Here is a 19,249-nt window from a genome sequence, read left to right on the forward strand (position 1 = left end):
GTCTCATTCTCTTCCTTGTAGATAAGTTTGGTGTGTACCTACCAGACATGTATGTATTTCTAATATTTTTTTCATTTATAGCTTTTGTGGGGGAGTCAGGGAGGGACTGTCTGTTGTAACATAACACAGTATCTCCTGGAGATCTGGCCGTGTATACAGAGGACCTACCTCGTGTTTGTAAATAGCTGTACAGTGTAGCATTCTGTAGTGTAAGTTATGTTATAAGGTATGGATACTTACAATGTTTCTAATTTTTTGCCATAACAGCAGTGCTGCAGTGTACATTGTATGCACTTGAGTAGATAGCTCTGTTAAATAGATTCCTGGAAGTTAGCTTTCTTAATCAAAGGACATATGCATTATTAATTTTGGTGTAATCGTATTTATCCTAAATAGGAGTCATTTTTCTATTTAAAATCCCTGCTATCACTGTAAGCAGCTCCTGTCATGGAATTCGTGGCTGTATTGGCCCTGGGCCGTCTAAAGCCTTGCTGGGTCTTTCCCAGATTTGAGGGAGAAAATCCAGACAGCATTCTGTCCTCACTTCGGGCATAGCTACGGGGGGTTCAAGAGTGGAGCATAAATTTTCTTCATATTCTTTTCTTCCCTCCCTCCTCAGAATGAAGTCACATTACTACGCAATGAGGTGGCTCAATTGAAACAGCTGCTGTTAGCTCATAAAGACTGCCCAGTCACAGCACTACAGAAAAAGACCCAAGGCTACTTAGGTGAGTGGCTCACAACCTAAGCAAGACCAGTCAGTCAGTACACTGCGTGTAATGAGTGTCTCAACGCTTTATAATTTTATAACCCCATTCTGAATGTTCTGGGGGGCCCAGATTGACGAGTGAGCAGCCTTTGTGGAACAACCAGTCCTATCAAAAAAAATTTTTGAGAACAATATAGTTACCCTAATTATCTATTGTAGCTGGAGAAAAAGGGTAGCAGTATGTATTGGGTACCTACTTTGTGTGAGGCACTCAACCATCTTCCCAGTTCTCTCATGAAATCGATATTACCTGCGTTTATACACAAGAAAACTGCACTCAGATTAGTCACTTACCTGAAGTTACACAGTTGGTGAAGTGGCAGAGCCAAGATTCACATCCCGCTCTTCTTATTCCAAAGCCACTGTCTTGGCTTCAAGAGGATATAATACATTGGGGTTTGTTAAGCATTGAGATTTGGTGGTAGATCACACATTGGGGTTTGTTAAGCATTGAGATTTGGTGGTACATTTTATCTTTCTAATGATGGGCTCATGTTGGTTTCAGTTTGTAATCTGTGAGCACAAATAATATAGTGCTAGGAAGAGCTGGTCACAGAGTCATGCTCTGGATAAGCACAATCCTGAAATTAAAATTACTGTGAATAATTTGCTTATGGACAGTAAAAACTAATAAATCATTTTCCTTTACAAATTAAATAAATTCATAGAAATGTTGGCTATCAAATTTTGATATATTGAATTATTTTTCCACTAATGTCTTTATCATTTCAGAGATGTGTTCCCATAGAAAAAGAGTAACCACATCACCAATTTTAAACATCTCTATTTAAATTTTAATTTTAATGTGTACTTCAGGGTACATTCATTCATTAGGCAGATATTGATTGAGCCTGTTCTGTGCCAGGCACTGTTTTACATGCTGAGGACATAATAGGGAACCAAATAGAGTAGATTAAAGTCCCTGCCCGTGAGGGGCTTATATTTTAGTAGGTGAGACAGACAATAAACTAGATAAATAGGTACAATATATATAGTATGTTAGATAAGAATAAATGCTTGGAAGACAAAAATAAAACAAGAAAGAGGAATATGAAATGTTAGCAGCAGGGTTGAAATTTTAGACAAGACCTTAAGGAAGTGAGGGAGCTTAGCCATGCATTAATATGGGAGAAAAGTACTGCAAGCGGGAGGAATAGCAAATGCAAAGACCCGCAGTGGGAGCGTGTCCGGCACATTCTAGGAGCACCAAGGAGGCTAGTGTGGCTGGATTGGAGAGAATGGGGAATGGAGACTATTTGGAGATGAGGTAGGGGAGGGAATGGAAGCATTTTCCTTTAGGGCCTCATTGGTCATAGTGAGGACCTTAGCTTTTACTCTACTTTGGGGATCATTAGAGGGTTGTTTTCAGCAGAATAGTGACATGACTGATCTGACTTATTTTGAACAGGGTCACTCTGTTAAGAGAGTGAGGAATGCATGGGCAGAAGCAGGCAGTCCACTTAGTGGGGCTATCACAGTCATATGAGCAAGAGGTGATGGAGCTTTGGACTGGATGGCCGTAGTGAAAGTGGTGAGAAGGGATTTAATTCAGGATATATTTCGAAGATAGAGTGACAAGGTTTGATGACGGCCAGATGGGGCAGTATATGTGAGGAAAAAGAAAATCAAAAATTGCACCAAAGGTTTTGGACTGAGCGACTGCAGGAACGGAGTTGCCATTGATGGAGATAGGGGAAAGTGTAGGAAGAAATGGACTGGGTGGTATATCGGGAGCTCAGGTTTGGAAGCCTCTTAGGCTTGCAGCTGGAGCTGTCAAGCAGGCAGCTGGTTGTATGGGTCTGCAGTTCAGAGGAAAGGCTGAAGGTACAACTTGGGGAGTCAGCAGAATATGGATAGCTTTTAAAGCCATGAAACTGGATGAAATGTTATTGTCAAAGAGAGCACATAGGTAGAAAAAGAAGTTCCAGGACTGAGCCCTGGGTACTCCAATATTTAGAGGTCAGAGAGATGAGAAGGGACCCACAAGAGAGACTGAGAATGCGTAGCCAAGCAGGTAGGAGGAAAGCCAGCTGAGCAGCTGAGTGCGGTGTTCTGTAAGCCAAGGTAAGAAAGTGTTTCAGGAAGTTTAGTGATCAACTATTTCAGTCCTTTTGATGGGCTAAGGATGACAAGGACTGAGTATTTATCAGTGTGAAGTCTATATACAGTAAGGTTTCTATTCAGTCCCTACAAGAACTCTGACAGATAGTCAACCTTTGAAATTACTTATTTGTTACAGCAAAGATGTATTTAGTTCCTACTGTGTGGTATGGACATAGTGGTAGTTACCTGACATAAGACAAACGAGACACTCTCCTATCTCTGAGAGACTCACAGGGTTATGAGGAGATAAACATGTCCAGCCATGGGTAAGGTAAGCACAGGTATCCCAAAGAGCCCCTAGACTGGGAACTTCCTGAGGACAAGGGGCCTGTCTATTCTTTATATACCCTAGTGCCTGGCACACGGGCAATACTCAGTAAATATTTGATGAATAAATGAATGTATGCTCTGAAAGCACAAACGATGAAATAGTTAATTTCCTGAGTGTAACAAAGAAGGCTTCACAGAGGAGGTAGTATTTGAATCCTGAAAGAAGACTCAGGCATTTATCAGGAGGTCAGAAATACAACCAACTATTGAAATTTTGCCCTTATTCTACACATCTCTGTTTAAGTAGCCAGAGAGGCTATCTGATGTTCAGTGAAACTCCTTGAGTGTTAAGCAACATGGAGTTACCTTTGTATGCAGCTCAGACATTTGTGTTTAGTAATAAAAGTTACTGTCACTTTAGGTGGAGTGGCATAACTCAAAGTAAATGTGTTAAATCGTTAATGCCTAGCTAGTTAATAGTCAGGAGGGTCTGACAGACCTCTTTGTAGTTGGTTGTGTTGACTGAACCTTGGCCAAGGACTGGTCATTTGTAACATCATTTGATTGTAGCTTGATATCTATCAGGTTTACCTATGGTGCAACTACATGCTAAAGGAATATTAAAAATAATAGAATGATTGCAATGTTGTGAGCATTAATAAGAGAGGATAGCTAAAAAGAGATCTATTTTAAATCACCTTCAAAGACATGAATAAGAGGAAGTGTGTTCCAATAAGGGTAATGAACTGTGCAGAGACCTAGAAGCCAGGCAGTATAATTAACACGTTGGGGGTTTGCTTTATGGGGATAGATGGGTTAATTTTGGCCTAGCTTGCTTCTCTTCTCACAACTTCCAGTTTCCTAGCCCATTTATGGCTTAGAAGCCAAGATTCTGGGAAGTTTTCCCCCCTAAAAACATGGGCTTCATTTTCCTTTGGGCCCCTTTAGAATTATGGCAAAAGGTAGTTCTGCCTATTTCCCCATTCTGTGTTCTAACCACTTGCTCTCTGCTTTTTGCCCTCCTTCCTGGCAGAAAGCCCCAAGGAAAGCTCAGAGCCAACGGGTTCTCCAGCCCCTGTGATTCAGCACAGCTCAGCAACAGCCCCGAGCAATGGCCTCAGCGTTCGCTCTGCAGCTGAAGCTGTGGCCACCTCAGTCCTCACTCAGATGGCCAGCCAAAGGACAGAACTGAGCATGCCCATACAGTCGCATGTGATCATGACCCCACAGTCTCAGTCTGCGGGCAGATGATGCCTCCCCTGGTGGAGAGGTCCCCAGCCAGAGCTCGCCCGCCCGAGAGCCAAGAGAGATGTCATCTTATCCTCTCCCATCTGCCTTGGACATGGCAGTATGGGGGGGAAATTGTGTGTTGTGAGTAATGGTCAGATGTGGGGCTTTTCTCACATGGTCATTTACGTTGACACCTGTACTAGGAGCCTCCAAGCCCCAGAGCCACATAGATCATACCCCAAGGGGGAAGTTTCTGATGTACCCACAGCCAAAGGCCTTTCCCGACGGTCCGAACAATCATCCCTGCCCATGCACGTGTACCTGTCTCTTTTAACACTAACCCTTGTACTTCTAGGTTTCGGTTTCTCAGTTCCCCCTCTTTCCACCAAGCCATGGCTCTTACCTTCTTGATTCTTAGCAGCATGCCACTTCCTACTAGGTAGAGGGAGGCTAGAGTTGATGGCATATCAATGGCTGACCCATCCCTAGCCACCCCATGGACTCAGGACTTTGTCTCCCAGTAGCTGCTTATTTATGCCTTTTTCCCCCTCCGTAAATTCTAGTTAAAACATTCACTTATGGAGAATGTGAGGTTACCTTTGATGTATGAAGTAGCAGTATTTCCCAGCTCTTCCATAAACTTTAATCCTCCCTACTTGCCACCAAAACAAAAACAGAGAAATGAAACCTCAAACGGTCTAGTCCTTTCTCATTTATTTCCAGAGCTATTTGGGTACCTCATTTTATGTCTTGAGTTTTCCCAGTCTAGTGGTGGGGTCTTTTCCACCTCCCACTAAGCCTTGGCAACCTCATCTTGTGGCCTTATTAGATAGTGCTTGGTAGTGAAAAGGGAAAGAGCCCAGAATCTGACTGGCTGGTTCCCTTCCCATCCCCCACTCCATCCTCCTTCAGTTCTAATCATCAGGACAGGCAGGAACAATGTAGTTTAAAGCTTGTTCCATCAAGTTACTAGATTGATTCTTTTATGTTTTACAAGAGTTTACTAGCCAAAGCATACAGATTGCTTTTGGTCATCTTTCCACTCCTGCCTCTCCCTCTTCGTGCCCCTGCCTGCATTCCTGCCTCTGTCTCTCTTCTATAATTAGTTCTGATGCAGCCCTCTGGAAGCTGTCCTGTAGGGGATTCTTGTGCTCCCTCCCCTCCCCTCGCCCGCCATCTCTCAGTCTCACACATCTGTCTTCTTTTCTGAGTGAGGGTCTGATATTCACAACTGGTCCTCACTGGATCTGCCTTCGCTCTCTTTCACTAGGCTCCAAGCCTAGCCACTAGGTCTCTCTGGTTCTGTAGCGTTTCTTTAGCTCTTTTCTTCTCTCTGCCCCCTGGATGCAATGCATCTCCATAGTCTATGCCCCAGGACCCTGAGGCATCATAGCTGAGGTCCTGAGTGGGTTTTCTTGAGTATAAGTTAGGGTGGGGGGAGGCACGGGAAGGGAAGGTGGAGCACTGATGTCAGCAGAAGAGTCCTGCTCGTTGAAGAGTCTGACCTGCCTGGGAAATTGGTGACTGTTGCTCTCAGCCATTCTTACTTTGAAAAGTTGTGTTGCAGGGGGGGAAATTCATCCCTCTTGTCCCTCTTTCTTCCCCATTCAGACTCCTCATCTTCCTTTGGCTCTGAACTATGCAATTTCTACCAAGGCCATAGGAAGCAGTCCAAAGCCAGAGGCCTGTGGATAGATAGGTCAGCTTTAATAGCCCTTCAGTATGAAGCCCTTCCAATTGTCCCAGAGCCACTTTCTGCCATCTGCCCAAGCCAATAATGTCCTTTTCTCTCTCTCTCCTACCTCCATCTTATACATGCATACAGAGTGACTGCCAGCTTCCTTTCTTATTTTATCTTCCAAAATTGGCTATCGTAGAGGAATGAGGAAATGTTCTAAGCTACGAGATTCCCATCTCCTCAGACTGATAAACTGGTGAGCCAGTTAGAGGACATGTTCTACTGCATTTGTTTTTAATTTTCCCTCCTGCTTTTCAGAGCTGGTGTTGAAGAAGCCACACCTGGTGAAGAGAAAGGAGAGAAAACATGGTTTTCTCATCCTCCCCCACCCAGGACCCAACAGGAACAGCCCCTGAGGTGACTCAGACTAGCAAATGGCACGGCAGATGGTCAGGATGCAGGTTACCACCTCCAGGGACTCCACTTGCCTTTAAAACTTCACAGCCATAACTTGTGCTCAGGACTTTTCCTTTAGATGGCTGCTCCCTGGGATTTTCTCCTGCCTTAGTTGTGTTTCATTTTTTGTTATCTTTATTTCCCACTTGTAGCCTTGCCCTAAAGCTTGACTGCGTTTATGGCTCCTAAGGAGCCTTCATAAGACCCTTGACTGTTTTTCTTCCCCCTTCAGTCATGTGTTTTTCAAGTTAAGAATCAGTTTGTCGCTGCACACATGCCCTGCCTCACTGCTTGGCCTTGGAGGAAGTTTGAGTCCTGCCAGTCTGTCCCTGTGTAGGATGGCTAATTTATGTAGAGGGTCTTATTTAGTTTCTTAATCCCCATGTCTAATTCTCTTGAGTCCTTATTTCATTTTCATCAGTGGTAAGTTAGTATTGGGGACCTAACCGAGAGGCATTGGCAGAACCTTAGTAGTAAAGCAGCAGTGAAATGAGAAAGGAACAACGACAGGACCTCCCCCACCCCAGACAGCTCTTCAGTTGGTCCTTAGTCTCACTAAGAAGGCAGAGCGATTGCTTGCCCTGAAGTCTCTCTTGTAGTCAAGGGGAATGACATTTACCTTGTTACTGCAGCCAGTTGTGTGGCCACTCTCCCCTGCTCCTTGCCCTCCAGACTCCTTTGGACCAGAACATCATGGAGGGTGTCACTTAGCTCTTTTTAAGGAACATGGCCTTTCTAGGGGCCTAAGGGAAGACACTTTCTAAAAGGGACTGGGAATGTGGATGCCTTAGGACTCTTCTAAGTGAACACAGGACTCAGGCCTCCCACTTCACTCCAAGGACACAGCAGCTAGAGACCCAAGGCCATAGAGAAAGGGGCCAGAGCCAGGTCTTCTGATCCACAGACTTAATGCCGCATTGTCTTAGTATATGTGCTGCAGAAGCGAGCACTGCCCCGTTGTCTTAAAAGAAAGCTTGCTTAGAGTTGAAAAGTCTGAAAGCCTCCCACACTATGAGGAAGAACTAGAAAGAGTACAGCCTCCTTTACTTCATCTTTCCCTGTTGGCCGTACACCCAAATCTGGCTTCCTTCGGCCTCTGCTCCTCTCCTTGGCCCGAAGTCCTAGACTGTGTACACTCTCGGTGGCAGTAAAAGAGGAGATGGCCTAACTGAACCTCATTTTGCTGCCTTCCCTGTGCCTGTTCCGTTGTTCCAGTTCCTTTGCTGACTTACTGCCCTCCAGCACCACCCATTCTGGTAGACAGGGTGCTTAACCCTAACCACGCCCCATCTACAGCCTGAACCACCAAGTAGACACCAAAATATTCCTCCTCTGGTTCCTAAGTCCCCCGTTTGCTCACACTGAGAGGCTCCTTTAAAGGTGCTAGCCCTAAGACAGCTCTTCCCCACAAAGTTCGCTTTTCTTTCCTTCCCATCCCCAAATCATTATTTTTCATTAATATTGTACATTGTATACACAGGAAGGAAATGTACACTTTTTTTTTTTAATGTCATAACCAGTCTGTTTAGAATCCAGTCCTCCTAGCTGTATCACATATGCCTTTGTTGATATGCTCTTTCTGCTTTCTTTAGACTTTTGTTTGACTGGGGCGGAGAGAAGAGCAGGACAGGTGAGGATCCTAAGGCAGATTAGAGGCCCCCCATCCTACTTCAGCCTCCCACAACCCTAATCATTCCCTTCATAGTGCAGACAGATTTCTGCTTCTGTTTGCACACATGCAAGTGCACACAGACATAAATCCTCACCATCCCAGGGTGGTGACCCAGCAGGGGTGAGTGTAGGTGGTTGCTAGCCAACATTCCCACCCTCCATACCAGTTCATTCGTGTCTCTTTGGGGTAAAGTTCTTCCCTGGAATGAGAAAAGGCTGGGGAGAGTAGGGCAGCTTAAGGCAGCTTACATCCTCTGTAGATGCAGGTTTGTATTGTAGCTGCTAGGGTTTCTCTTTTTAATGGGGGCTGGTAGCACAGAGCTATCTCATCAGCGTTAACTACTGGTGAGTGAGGATTTCGCTGTAAGAAATGGCTTTGAGCACTAGTTTCATTGACTTTCCCTTAGGGCAGTGGTTCTCAGAATGTAGTCCAGGACCAGCAGGACCATCATCTGGGAACTTGTTAGAAATGCACATTCAGGCCCCATCCCAGACATACTGAATCAGAAACTCGGGATGGGCTCTAACAAGCACTCAACGTGATTCTAACACACACTAAAGTTTGAGAACCATTGCCTTAGGGGCAAGCTGGGAAATTCTTACAGGGTATCAAGGATATTTTAAGTACCATCCTCTGCCTTAGCACTAGCATGTTTTTCCATTTCCTCCAGTCCCTCCCTCCACTCCCATTAAAACAACAACAATGTCACTCATCTCAAAATCTAGGTTTGTCTTCCTCTGCTTACTCCTAAAACCTGCCCTGCGTGGGTCTGGACAGGAGTTGTCCCACATTCCCTTGCAGACTGGTCACTCCATGTTCTTTGTTACAGGAAGGACCGGCTGTCCTGTTCTCCCACTCACCCCGCCCCCAACACACACCTTTCAGGCAGGGAGATGAGCCTTCAGCCCCAACAGTGGAGGCTACAGCCTCCTGACATGGTATCTGTTGAAAAGCTGTGTGTGCCTATGGTTATATCTCTGTTCATCTGTATATCTTGACATGTAGCAACACCTCTCCATGTCATCAAGGAACCTGACTCTGGGTCTGGGTTTCCCCAGTCCCCAGTGGTAGACTTTGACAGGTGGGAGGATGCAGTGCTACAGGCTGTTTTGTTATGAAACTGTCTTCTCCCTTCCCCTCCACGCACTTCAGCATGATCCCTGTGAGCAGGCTCACAGTCTCCTGGGACGGGGCTGAGGCAGAGGCTTCGCTCTCTTCTCCCTGACCGTCCCTCCTCCTGCCCCCTTGCCACATAGCAGTTATCCCCCGGCCATGCCTTCTCCCCCCTCCCTTGCCCTGACATATATTGTGCCTTATTTATGCTGCAAATATAACATTAAACTATCAAGAGAAGCACTGTTCCGTCTGATGTTTCAATACTCTGATCTACAAGTCCCATTGTCCATTCTTTCTGGGAATTCATTGGGCTTTCATGTCTGCGATCTTCACTCTCCCATTTCTTAGGACAGAAACAGCTGGCATTCTTATCCCTCCTTTTTATGCAGGGGAAGACACAGCCTAGGGGAGGTGGGTGGTTTGTATAAATTACGTAACACAACAGAAGGCTCAGATCTGTGCACTGCCCTTAGGGACGAGGGCCCTTGGCATCATGGGAGCCCTCACTAGAGAACTTGTGTGTTTTGCGTGAATGGGGCTCGGAGGGCGGTGGAAGGCAAGTGGCCTCTTAACCTTTCAGTGTTATGTCCCCCACCCCCGCAATTAAAAAATAATAAGCCCTACCCTCAAGAAGTTTCCAGCATGCCTGGGGAGTGCACTTAGACGCAGACAGAAGAAGTGCTCTATGATTCTATGAGTTCTGTGTGTGTGGGGAGGAGGGGAGTCTGGAAATGAGAGGTGGAGTTTATTTAGAAACACGCAAGATGGTTTACAAGAAAAAAACAGGTAGTGCTCAGGAACTGTGGGGAGGTGTGGGGCAGTCACTACTAATTCCTTGCATCTGTGTCTTCCTTGATACCACAGGTGAGGAGGGTGACCAGGCTAAAGAACTTGACCAGGAGATAGCTGGGTACCTCTGAGGGGTTTCCAATAGGAGAGAGGAGATGTACATTGCTGTTTGTGGCCGGTGTTCGGTGTAACTGACACAGACAGGGAGCGCCAGTCTCCCCTGCGGAGCGGGAAAGGCAGTGGTGGTCTTCATTGTGGTCAGAAGCACGTGGGAGTCCAGAGAGAAGTAAAGGAAGTTGCTGAAAGCCAAATACCGAAACAAGATTGAGAGGTTTTGGAGGTGGGGATGAGACTGAAGGGAGGACAGTTTCCCAAGTTAAAAGAATTAACCCATTCCAACTTCTAGCCAAAGAAGAGACCCATCACCTCCATCCAGGACACAGGAAGCAGCTAGACCAGCCCCTTTCTGAATGCAGCCTCAGCTCAGATCCACTTGTAACTGGCGATCAGAGAAATCACAGAGGGTAAACATTTATTGTGTGCCTGCTGTGTGCTAGGTGGAGTGCTAGATGCTTTGCATTCATCAAGTTATTTACTGTTCACAAAACCTCTTGATAACAGGAGCAGTTACCTCATGATACTGATGATGACCCGAGGTTTAGCTTGAGGCACTTGCCCAAGGCACACAGCGAAGTGCAAGAGCTGGATTAAAACGGCTCTGACCCTGGAACGGCTCTGCAGCACCCCATCTACCCTCACACCTTGTTCCTCTGAACTTGGTCAGATAAGAATGGACAAGGACCTTGATACAGCGCAGGACCCATTTCCCACAGAAGAACCATCTCCTCATGGACTTGATGCTCCCATGTAAGAAGTGGTGAAACTACAAGATGTAATGATGATGAATGTCAGGTTCTATGCTTGGGACCAGCGGTGAGACAAAGCTTACAAAAAGGTTCACCCTAGCTTAGGCTGCATTGATAGACGTGAGTATCAAAACCTGATCTAACCTACCTATCCTAAGTGTAAGTTGGTTTCTAGATGCCTCACTTTAAAGAAGGGGGAACGCTTCCCCTTGAACAAAGAAAGACGAAAGAAAGAAGGAAGGAAGAATGAAATCTGTCCTCAAACATGGGAAAGGCTTGTAACATGAACGATGAGAGGTGTTCTCTGAGAGTGAGGGAAACCAGGACCCCTGGTGGAGGCCACAGGGAGATGAAAGCCAGCTCCTTGCAAGGATGATTCTGTCTGGACTGAGGAGATAGCAAGTTCCCGAGGACCCAGGACAATCACAGCTAACGTTGTGAGGAAGCCTGCTCTATGCCAGGTCCTGTGCTGAATGGGTTACAAAAAGTATCTCAAATAATGCTCACCGTAGGAAGTGGTTCCTTTTAACGTTGCCATGTTTTAGGTGAAGAAACTTCTTACAGAGAGCTAAGCATCTTGTCGAAGTCTGATTCACAGGCCCTTTATGTCATGGCACCTCTGCAGCATCAAGAGCCACACTGGTGGGACTGCTGAGGAAGGGACTCTAGGATCAGAAGGGAAACTGTACCAGATGACTTGGAAGGAACGCTTCCTGAGAGGCAGTGACTGATTTTTCCTAAGGTGGCATTCTAGGCACTTGCCCCAGTAGGTCAGGGCCAGAGCCAGGCAGAGGCTGGAGTGACTAGAGGGAGGTGGGCACCCCAGTATCCTGCCCCTGCCTTTCTGGAACTCGGTGGGGTCAGGGCCTGAGGACCTCCAGCCACCCTACCCTTCAACAAACTCTGTTCCAGAAAAAGGAAATGGCCGGGCCTGACAATGCAGAGCTGTGACCACAGGGTGGCAGCAGTGCTTCAGCTGCAGAGCACTGCTCCCTAGGCTGAAGTGAGGCAGGTCCTCAACAGTGCGAGTGAAGATGGGGGTCTGTCTACAGACATCTGAAGCAATCTCCACTTTCTGGGGGCTCTGAAACCTTTTAGTCTCCTGTATCTCACTTTTCTATCCACAGGCAAATCTCAGAGTAGTGATTCCATTTTTGATCCTCCAACAGGCACGTACATACACATGGGTGTGAATGGGCTGCGTGGCCCTTCCTGCAGCCTCTCCAGTCACCAGACTGGGTCATCCTGGCTGACTCTGACCCTGGCGCTTCCCTCCTTCCTTCCTAGGACATAATGCCTAGCCGGACAGGACTGTCTCTATGCTTTTATTCTACAAGTTAGGAAAGAGGAGGTGATCAGTTGTTGCTCTCCAACCTGTTGAGGGATTGGGAGTTCTTGAAGGTCCCCCAGGGCCTGGCTCTGACAAAGCATCTGCAATTAATGATGCTTCTTGAGCTCTGGGGACAGGATTTATGCATCTAATAAAGTCTATAACTCCAGGCTTAGGGGCTGGGGCCGGAGGCTGAGAGCAGGAAGTCCCACGGGGGCCAGAGGAAAGCGGGGCGGGGGGGGGGGTCCCAGACGGCTCTTCATGGAGCCGTGCATTTCCACTGCCTGCTCTAGATTCCCCCTCAGGCTGCTGTCGGGGGTGAGGAACGGGGACAGCAGGTATAAGAGGCGGGTGTGGCCAAAGGAAGGCAGATGGCAGCATGGACTCCAGACGGGCAGCAGTGCTGCTGCTGCTGTTAGTAACAGACTGGGGCCGCGCTGAAGGACCAGGGGACCGGGATGAAGGAGACCAGAGCTTCACGGTAAGTCAGCATGCCCACCCCCTTGTCACCATTTCCCTGTACCTCAGCTTGAGAATTGTACTCCAGGTTCAAATACTCCCTGGCTGCCAGGGTCACTGGGTCCTCACATCTGAGAAAATGACTCCTTAGCCTCCTACAACTTGCCCCCGGAAGCCACTCCCTTCCCTTCGTGACCTAAACGCCCAAGGCCTTAGCCCATCTTCCTTCCCGGATGGCCCTGTACCACAGGAGGAAGACCGTGGCGCTCGCCCACTGCAGGATGCCCAGACCCCCGGGGCACTCTTGCGCTCCCTGCTCCAGGCCATGCAGAGACCCAGCCGGAGTCCAGCCTTCCTGTTTCAGCCCCAGAGGTGAGTCTAAGAGGGACACGGGCAAGGCAAGGGCCAGAGTGAGAGGGGCGGGAGGGCAGCGGGGAAGGGGGGCACTGGAAGGGCCTACAGCTGAGGATGGATCTCTCCTAAGGTTTGGCAGAAACACCCGGGGCTCCTGGAGCAACGAAAGGCTGAGCTCCCCATTCTGGAGCCTGGCTGCCCCTCAGCGCTTTGGGAAGAAGTGACATGCCATCCTTTGATGTTTGCATGCAAGGCCCACACCCGAAAGTGCCACGTGTCCCCCCAAATAAAGCTGTCTGGCTTCTGAATCAGTGTGCGTGTCTGTCTGTATGAGACAGAGGGCCAGGAGGGAGTCCCAAGACAAGAACCACAGCTCCCTCCGTCTCTGCCAAACCAAGCTCTCCAGGAACAGGCGATGGAGTTCCCAGAGGTCAGTGCACCCAACCTCCTGCCACCGGAAAGGCAAACATGGGGACCTGTGGGGAGCAAAGTGGGGAGGCACACCAGGGGAAGTGACCTGGTGCTAACCTCTGCCACCGACTACTCAGGGAAACAGAGCAGGATTTAAGAATCCAAAAAGCAGCACGTTTATTTGAGGCTCTTACTGGAGAGCTCCCGATTTCATTCCCCTTCTTCATTACCAGTTACGTGAGGACAGAACCCGGGCCAGCTGAGGCCCCTGGTTCCTGGCCCTGTGCCCTCCTCAGCCTGCAGGCAGGCAGTCTGTGTCAGAGGTAGAGGTGGCACCTCCAGGGGGTACCAGAGCTGGGCAGATGCACGGGCCGGGGGCAGGAAGAGCAGGGAGCAAAGGACGAATGTCCACGAGTCCAGCCGGGGCTTTATTTGCTGCCCGCCATGATCTTGAGGTACTGCAGGGCGCGGCGTGCAGCCTCGCCTCGGGCTGCCTCCCTGGTAGTTGCAGAGCCGTGACACACGGTGGCCGGCTGTGTGGACAGCTCCACCAGGCACTGGCAGAGCCCACTGAGGCTCAACTCCTCTGCAGACCAAGAGAGAAGAGGGAGGCAGTGCTAGGCAGGAAGGCAGCACCGGGAAGGGGGTGTCCATGTCATCACCATGCCCTCCCGAACCCTTACTCCCATCCATACTTGCTCGGGTCCAGTCCCACCATCCCCCCGCCCCCCAGTAACCATACCAATATCCAGGTAGCTGACATGGAAGGCCTGCTCCTCAGAGAGCTCGCTGAGGACACTGCAGCAAGCAGAGCCCAGAGCGCCCAGGGAGCCCGCGGAGCAGCTGCGCAGGGACAGGATCTTCTCTCCCACCGAATTCCGCAGAGAATCCCAGGTGCAGCCTGGGCCCCGGTTCCGAAGTCCATCTAGACGGGAGCCCACACCCTGACAAGATGGGGACAGGAAGGAGGATGCAGCCAGGGACTCTGAGACCCAAGCGTTTAACAGACATCCTATGTCCAAGGAGAGAAAAGCCCAAAGGACGCTTCCTCCCATTGCCTCCCCCAGTCAACCCCTGTGTGGCCACCTCTAGCTATTAGACCGTGGACCGGATGGCCAGGCAGCCTTCCTCATTCCAGTAACAGAAGCCTACAGGGCCCCTGCCCTGGGCCAGCTCCCTCCCCCAGCGCACTCACCATGCAGGCCTATAGCTGAGGCTGAGAGGGGGCCCAAGAAACCCTGGGTCTGGTAGGAGAAAGGGCAGAAGCAGCCCTGGGACCCCGAGAGGCTCACTTGCAGGTCACAGACCCGAGCCCCCAGTGCCCAGCCCCCGCGTGGGGGACGGAGCCCGGGGCCCAGCCCACAAGGCACTCACGAGGGAAAAGTGATCGTCCTCAGGCTCCGCCTCACTCCCCTCCCGCGCATCCAGAGGCACCGTGTGCACGCGAAGCAGCATTTTGGCCGCTGCATTGCGCTTTGCCAGCTTTTTGGAAGTGCCACTGCCTGCAAGGGGGAGAGGGTTGCTGAATCATGGTTCCCAACAGACGCAGTGCTTCCACCCGCTCAGGGGATGTCAACTGAAAAGAGGAGCTCAGGACCTGCTACGCGTCCGAGAACCTAGCCGGCCAAAAGAGGAGGGCAGGACAGGGTGCAAGGAGAAAGCTAGGAGGAAGGAGCCAAGCTGGGGGTCTCCGCCAGGAAAGCAGAGAGAGGCTGGGAGCTGCCTGTGGCTGTGGCTGAGGTGCTGCGGGATGGACAGTAGCTACAGGAACTCCCCTCTGCCCAGTTACCAATCTCAATGAAACGCTCCACCCGGCAGGTCATGGTAAACTCTTTGCGGTGGGCTGGTCCAGACTCCTGGGTCACTGTGTACTCAGGCAACCGCCAGCCTTTCTGTACCACCAGTTCCTTGGAAGGGAGAAACAAGGGTGCACGAGACAGTGAGAAAGAGTCCTCACATCCTCTCCCCCTCCCACCCTGGAAGCCTCAGACTCGGAGTTAAAGAAGGAATAAAGGAGGGGTGGGAGAAGCCCTCAGAACAAGGTAACAGCCCCACATCAGCTACCCCCATGGCCCCTGGTACAAGGGAAGACAGGCATGCATGGGAAATGAGGATGGGGACACACCTGCAAAGCACCAACGGGGTTGCACTCAGACTGCTGAGGGGAGACAGGGGGCTGCACCTCCATGGGGGGGCTCCTGAAGGAAAAAGGGCCCAGGGCCAAAGCTGAGGGGGCTGGCTCCTTCGGCGGCTGCCCATGAGTCCTAAGCCCTGCTCTGGTTTCCCCCACTGCCATCTCCCTACTCCCCACCAGGCAGGCAGCTGTCTCTCCAAACGTCAAGCCGGCTCTCTTGCCCCTCCCACCCCAGCAAGGTCTCCTCCAGCTCCCAGGCCCATTTCGATTTTCCGGAACACTTGACTGTCGCCTCGCCAGGACAGTGGAGAGGGGTGTATGTCCAGTCCCCAGAAGCACCTGATGGGACTCAAACACAGGGCCATCATGTGGCCAACTCAGAAGAAAATGGGGCCTGCAAGACCTTTAACATCAACCATGTGGCTACTGAAAAATTATAAATTACCTCCCATCTCAAGAGCTTACCAGCTGGTGCAAATTCTTCAAACTCTGGTCCCCAACTATTCCATCCTCTGTTTACACTCAGACTTCCTCATGCCTGACCAGCCTGGGTGCAAGGGCTAGGGGCCAGGAGCCAGGACCCCTTCCCGCCCCCCCAGGGCAGGCAGGAAACACAAGATACCTGGTTGGGACAGCAGATGAAACAGGAATAGCAGCCGCTGCAGCTGTAAACACCGGCACGTCCTCAGGCAGTGAAGAGTCTAGGGGAGAAAAAGAACTTCCCGAGGGGAAGGGGGCCTTTGATTCACACCCACGTGGGGTGGGGGTGGGGAATAAAGGGTGTGGGACCCAGGTCCTCCTGACCTGCCCATCCCCTAAGAAAATCTCTTCCCACTAGAGACAAAAACTCAGGGAAGCTCAACCACCAGTTCCTCCTGAGATCTTTTGCTGCCAAACACTTGATCAAAAAGACTAAGAAAAGCGGGAGGAGGGTCTCTTCCTACCCAAGAACCACGGGAGCAACAAACACCAACCTGAGTATGGAAGACGGAATATGCCATCTTGCTGGAGAGGGGAAGTATGTTGGGGAGCAGCTCCCTCCAGCCTCAGCCTCCACCCCTCCCCCTCCCCAGGCCCCAACCTGGGCCCCAAACCACAGCCATAACCCCTCACTGGGGCTGGCCGTTGCCCCCCAGAATCCTTCACAGCAGCAGGAGCCCTGGAAGCATCCTGCTCGGGTTCCAGAGGAAGCTCTCAGGAAGAGGTCAAGTCAGCGTGGTTCAGTGTCACGAGGCCAAGCCTACGGGGCAGAGGGGCTGGTGCAGGGGCCTGGGTTCCTGACAGAGCCTCTAGGATGCCTTGGCTGTACCTCCCTCACCTGCTGTCCTCCAGGGCCGGCTCCAGCATGCTCCCCCCTTTGAGGTGTTTGAGGGCCACCTCGGCTGCCTTGTGCTTGGCTGCCTTCTTGCTGGGGCCCTGACCTGAGAGAGGGGGTGTGGGCAATACTGGAGGTCACTGGAAGGACAGAAGAGAAACCAGCATCCCACAGCCTCTCTCCTCACAGCCAGAAGGAGTCAACCAAGCCCCCTCTCATCAACCCTCCCCCTGCCCAAGACTGGAAGTGTTAATGCTAACTGCTGTCATGAAGGGCCCTTATCTTTCCATGAGTTCCCCAAATCAAGCCATGCCGGGCAGAACTCCTCCTGAGGTCAGACACTTTGTCTGGAGGTTCTTTCTCTGCCTCACTTTCCTCTGGGAAGCACTTTCTTTCCTCTCAATAGAGCTGGCTGGAAAAATAGAAAGAGTGCAGGCTCTAGAGGCAAAACCTGGCTCTGCCACCTACTAGGCATGTGACCTTGCCCCAGTCATTGAATCTCTCTGAGCCTCGGTTTCCTCAGATTCAAAATGAGGATACTACCACCTACATCAGCTGGATCCGACCACGGTTTAAGGTAAGTGTGAACTTGATTAAGCACCTGGAGCAGAGTCCAGCACAGCGGGCACTCACTCCCCCAAATGCTGCACTGAGATTTCGATTTATCTCCTCTTACTTCTTTCTCCAGGATAACAACGATCTGCCGGGTCACTGTGGCAGCGCGGCTTTGCTCCTCTAACTCTCCCGAGTCCTACCCACCTCCTCACAGACCTGTGCTCCTAACCCAGTCAGGGATTTTCCCCCTGAAATCTCTCCTGCCCTCACTGGTCTTGGAGAAAAGGACTGTGAATAGATTCCAAGCAATAAAGCCAATGGGGCCCTGTGAACGCACACCCCAGCCAGGCTGCCCAAGCCTTCCTCACCAGTGCAGCTGGTGTCGCCAACGGTGACCCGGAAGGTGAAATTAGGCTGGTGGGCTTGGCCCTCGGCTTTGAGAAGGTCGTACACGGGCGTCTTCCCTATTCTGGTCCCATACTCCTGCAGAAGGCTGATCGGGGTCTTGCCCGGGTTGGCTGCCAGCATTTGCTCTATACTGGGGGGAAGGGCACAAACCCTCATCACACCTCCCCTTTCTGCACCCACCTGGCCAAGCACTGCCATATCAGATCCAGGCACACTACGGGGGACATAGGGTCCAGGGGACCTTAGGCAGCCACCGGCTGGGTTCAGTGTGGAGTAGAGGTGCAGGCTGGGAAAGCAGGGTCCAGTGCCCCAGGGCAAGCGGGGAAAGCACTGTTCCTTGTCTTAGTTAAGGCGAGGGATCCTGTACCCCAGTGCAGTTTGGAAGTGCATGTCCCCTGACACAGTGCAGGCCAGGTCCCCAGTACCCACCAAATGCACTGAATGTCGGGGGCATAAAGCCCAACGCCCCAGTGCAGTCTGGGAACCGGGCCAACCCCGAACTAGCTAATGCTGGAGGCTGTGGCCACTGCCGGGGTGCATGCCGGGAACCACGGCCCACTACCCCAGTGCTTGCCGGGAACAACCCTCAGGCCAGGTGCATGCTGGGGCCGCGACGCTACTCCCTCCGCACCGTGCCAAGTTATGCGCCCTGCAGGGATCGGTACTAGGCGGCTCACCTGGGCAGCCCGCAGCCCGTGGTAATGCCGGAGCCCTGCTCCTCTTCACTCATTCCCTCCTCCGTCTCCGCGGGCGCCACCGTGACTGCAGCCTCCACGCGCCCCAATACACCGCCGACGAGCTAGGGCCGGGGCCAAGCCCCGAGTCGCGGCCGGTCGGGCCTGCCGCGGAGCATGCTGGGATATGGAGTCCCCCGCCCACCCGACTCTAAGAGTCTCCATCAGGAGGGGAGCTATCCGCCCCACAACCCTCCGCGTGGTTTGCCCGGGCAGGCAGCATCGCCTTCTGGGAGGAGCGGACTCATCCACTGTCGCTTCCCGAGCTGAGGGTGGTTTTTTGTTTTTTGTTTTTAATATCGCCCCGCCTCCTTCCTTCCGCGTCTCCTAGCCTCAGGGCTGGGGCTCTGGGCGTGCGTACTAGCAGAGTGGAAGCGTCTAGGGGCGGGGCGGTAAGGGCGAACTCGAGACTGGGGGCCTTCGGGTCCCTTGAAAACTACAGAACCCAGGAGCTTGCGCGCCATCTTTGTCGCAGCTGGAGGGGCAGGGTCAAACGTGCACGAAAAGTTTCGCGGCGTAATTGGTTATTCCCGACTGCGCTCGCTTGCTCTAGGAGGATTGCGACTGGTTACTTCACCTAGAGGGGCGGGGACAAGGGAA

The 19,249-nt window shown here is 51.0% G+C and overlaps 3 protein-coding genes across 8 annotated transcripts in view; 2 read left to right on the forward strand and 1 right to left on the reverse strand.

The window, feature by feature from the left end:
• Positions 1-9,531, forward strand: part of LOC115858674 (cyclic AMP-dependent transcription factor ATF-7) — a 91,056-nt gene extending 81,525 nt beyond the window's left edge. For all 4 annotated transcript variants that reach the window (XM_060305672.1, XM_030866815.2, XM_060305674.2 and 1 more), the window contains exons 11-12: positions 620-728; positions 4,176-9,531. In XM_060305672.1, the coding sequence (XP_060161655.1) occupies positions 620-728; positions 4,176-4,393 (327 nt within the window). In that variant the 3' untranslated portion in view covers positions 4,394-9,531. The remainder of the gene's footprint in view (positions 1-619; positions 729-4,175) is intronic.
• Positions 9,532-12,568: 3,037 nt separating this feature from the next.
• Positions 12,569-13,400, forward strand: NPFF (neuropeptide FF-amide peptide precursor). Its single transcript, XM_030866853.2, has 3 exons — positions 12,569-12,760; positions 12,989-13,110; positions 13,223-13,400. Exons 1-3 carry the CDS (start codon positions 12,659-12,661, stop codon positions 13,314-13,316), a joined length of 318 nt encoding a protein of 105 aa, XP_030722713.1. The 5' UTR covers positions 12,569-12,658; the 3' UTR covers positions 13,317-13,400.
• A 261-nt stretch (positions 13,401-13,661) lies between these two features.
• Positions 13,662-18,971, reverse strand: TARBP2 (TARBP2 subunit of RISC loading complex). 3 transcript variants are annotated; one of them, XM_030866846.3, is made up of 9 exons: positions 18,593-18,971; positions 17,876-18,045; positions 16,956-17,058; positions 16,260-16,355; positions 15,629-15,701; positions 15,293-15,410; positions 14,878-15,005; positions 14,246-14,447; positions 13,662-14,089 (listed from the first exon to the last, which is right to left on the reverse strand). In XM_030866846.3, the coding sequence occupies exons 1-9, from the start codon at positions 18,643-18,645 to the stop codon at positions 13,932-13,934; spliced, it is 1,101 nt and encodes a 366-aa protein (XP_030722706.1). In that variant the 5' UTR covers positions 18,646-18,971; the 3' UTR covers positions 13,662-13,931. The 3 variants fall into 3 exon arrangements, with proteins under 3 accessions (XP_030722706.1, XP_030722707.1, XP_060162464.1); XM_030866847.2 differs by lacking the exon at positions 18,593-18,971 and adding an exon at positions 18,345-18,482; XM_060306481.2 differs by lacking the exon at positions 16,956-17,058 and having other exon boundaries at positions 16,260-16,338.
• Between the last annotated feature and the right edge of the window lie 278 nt (positions 18,972-19,249).

Source organism: Globicephala melas, chromosome 10 (assembly GCF_963455315.2).
Source record: "Globicephala melas chromosome 10, mGloMel1.2, whole genome shotgun sequence".
Taxonomy (NCBI): Eukaryota; Metazoa; Chordata; class Mammalia; order Artiodactyla; family Delphinidae; genus Globicephala; species Globicephala melas.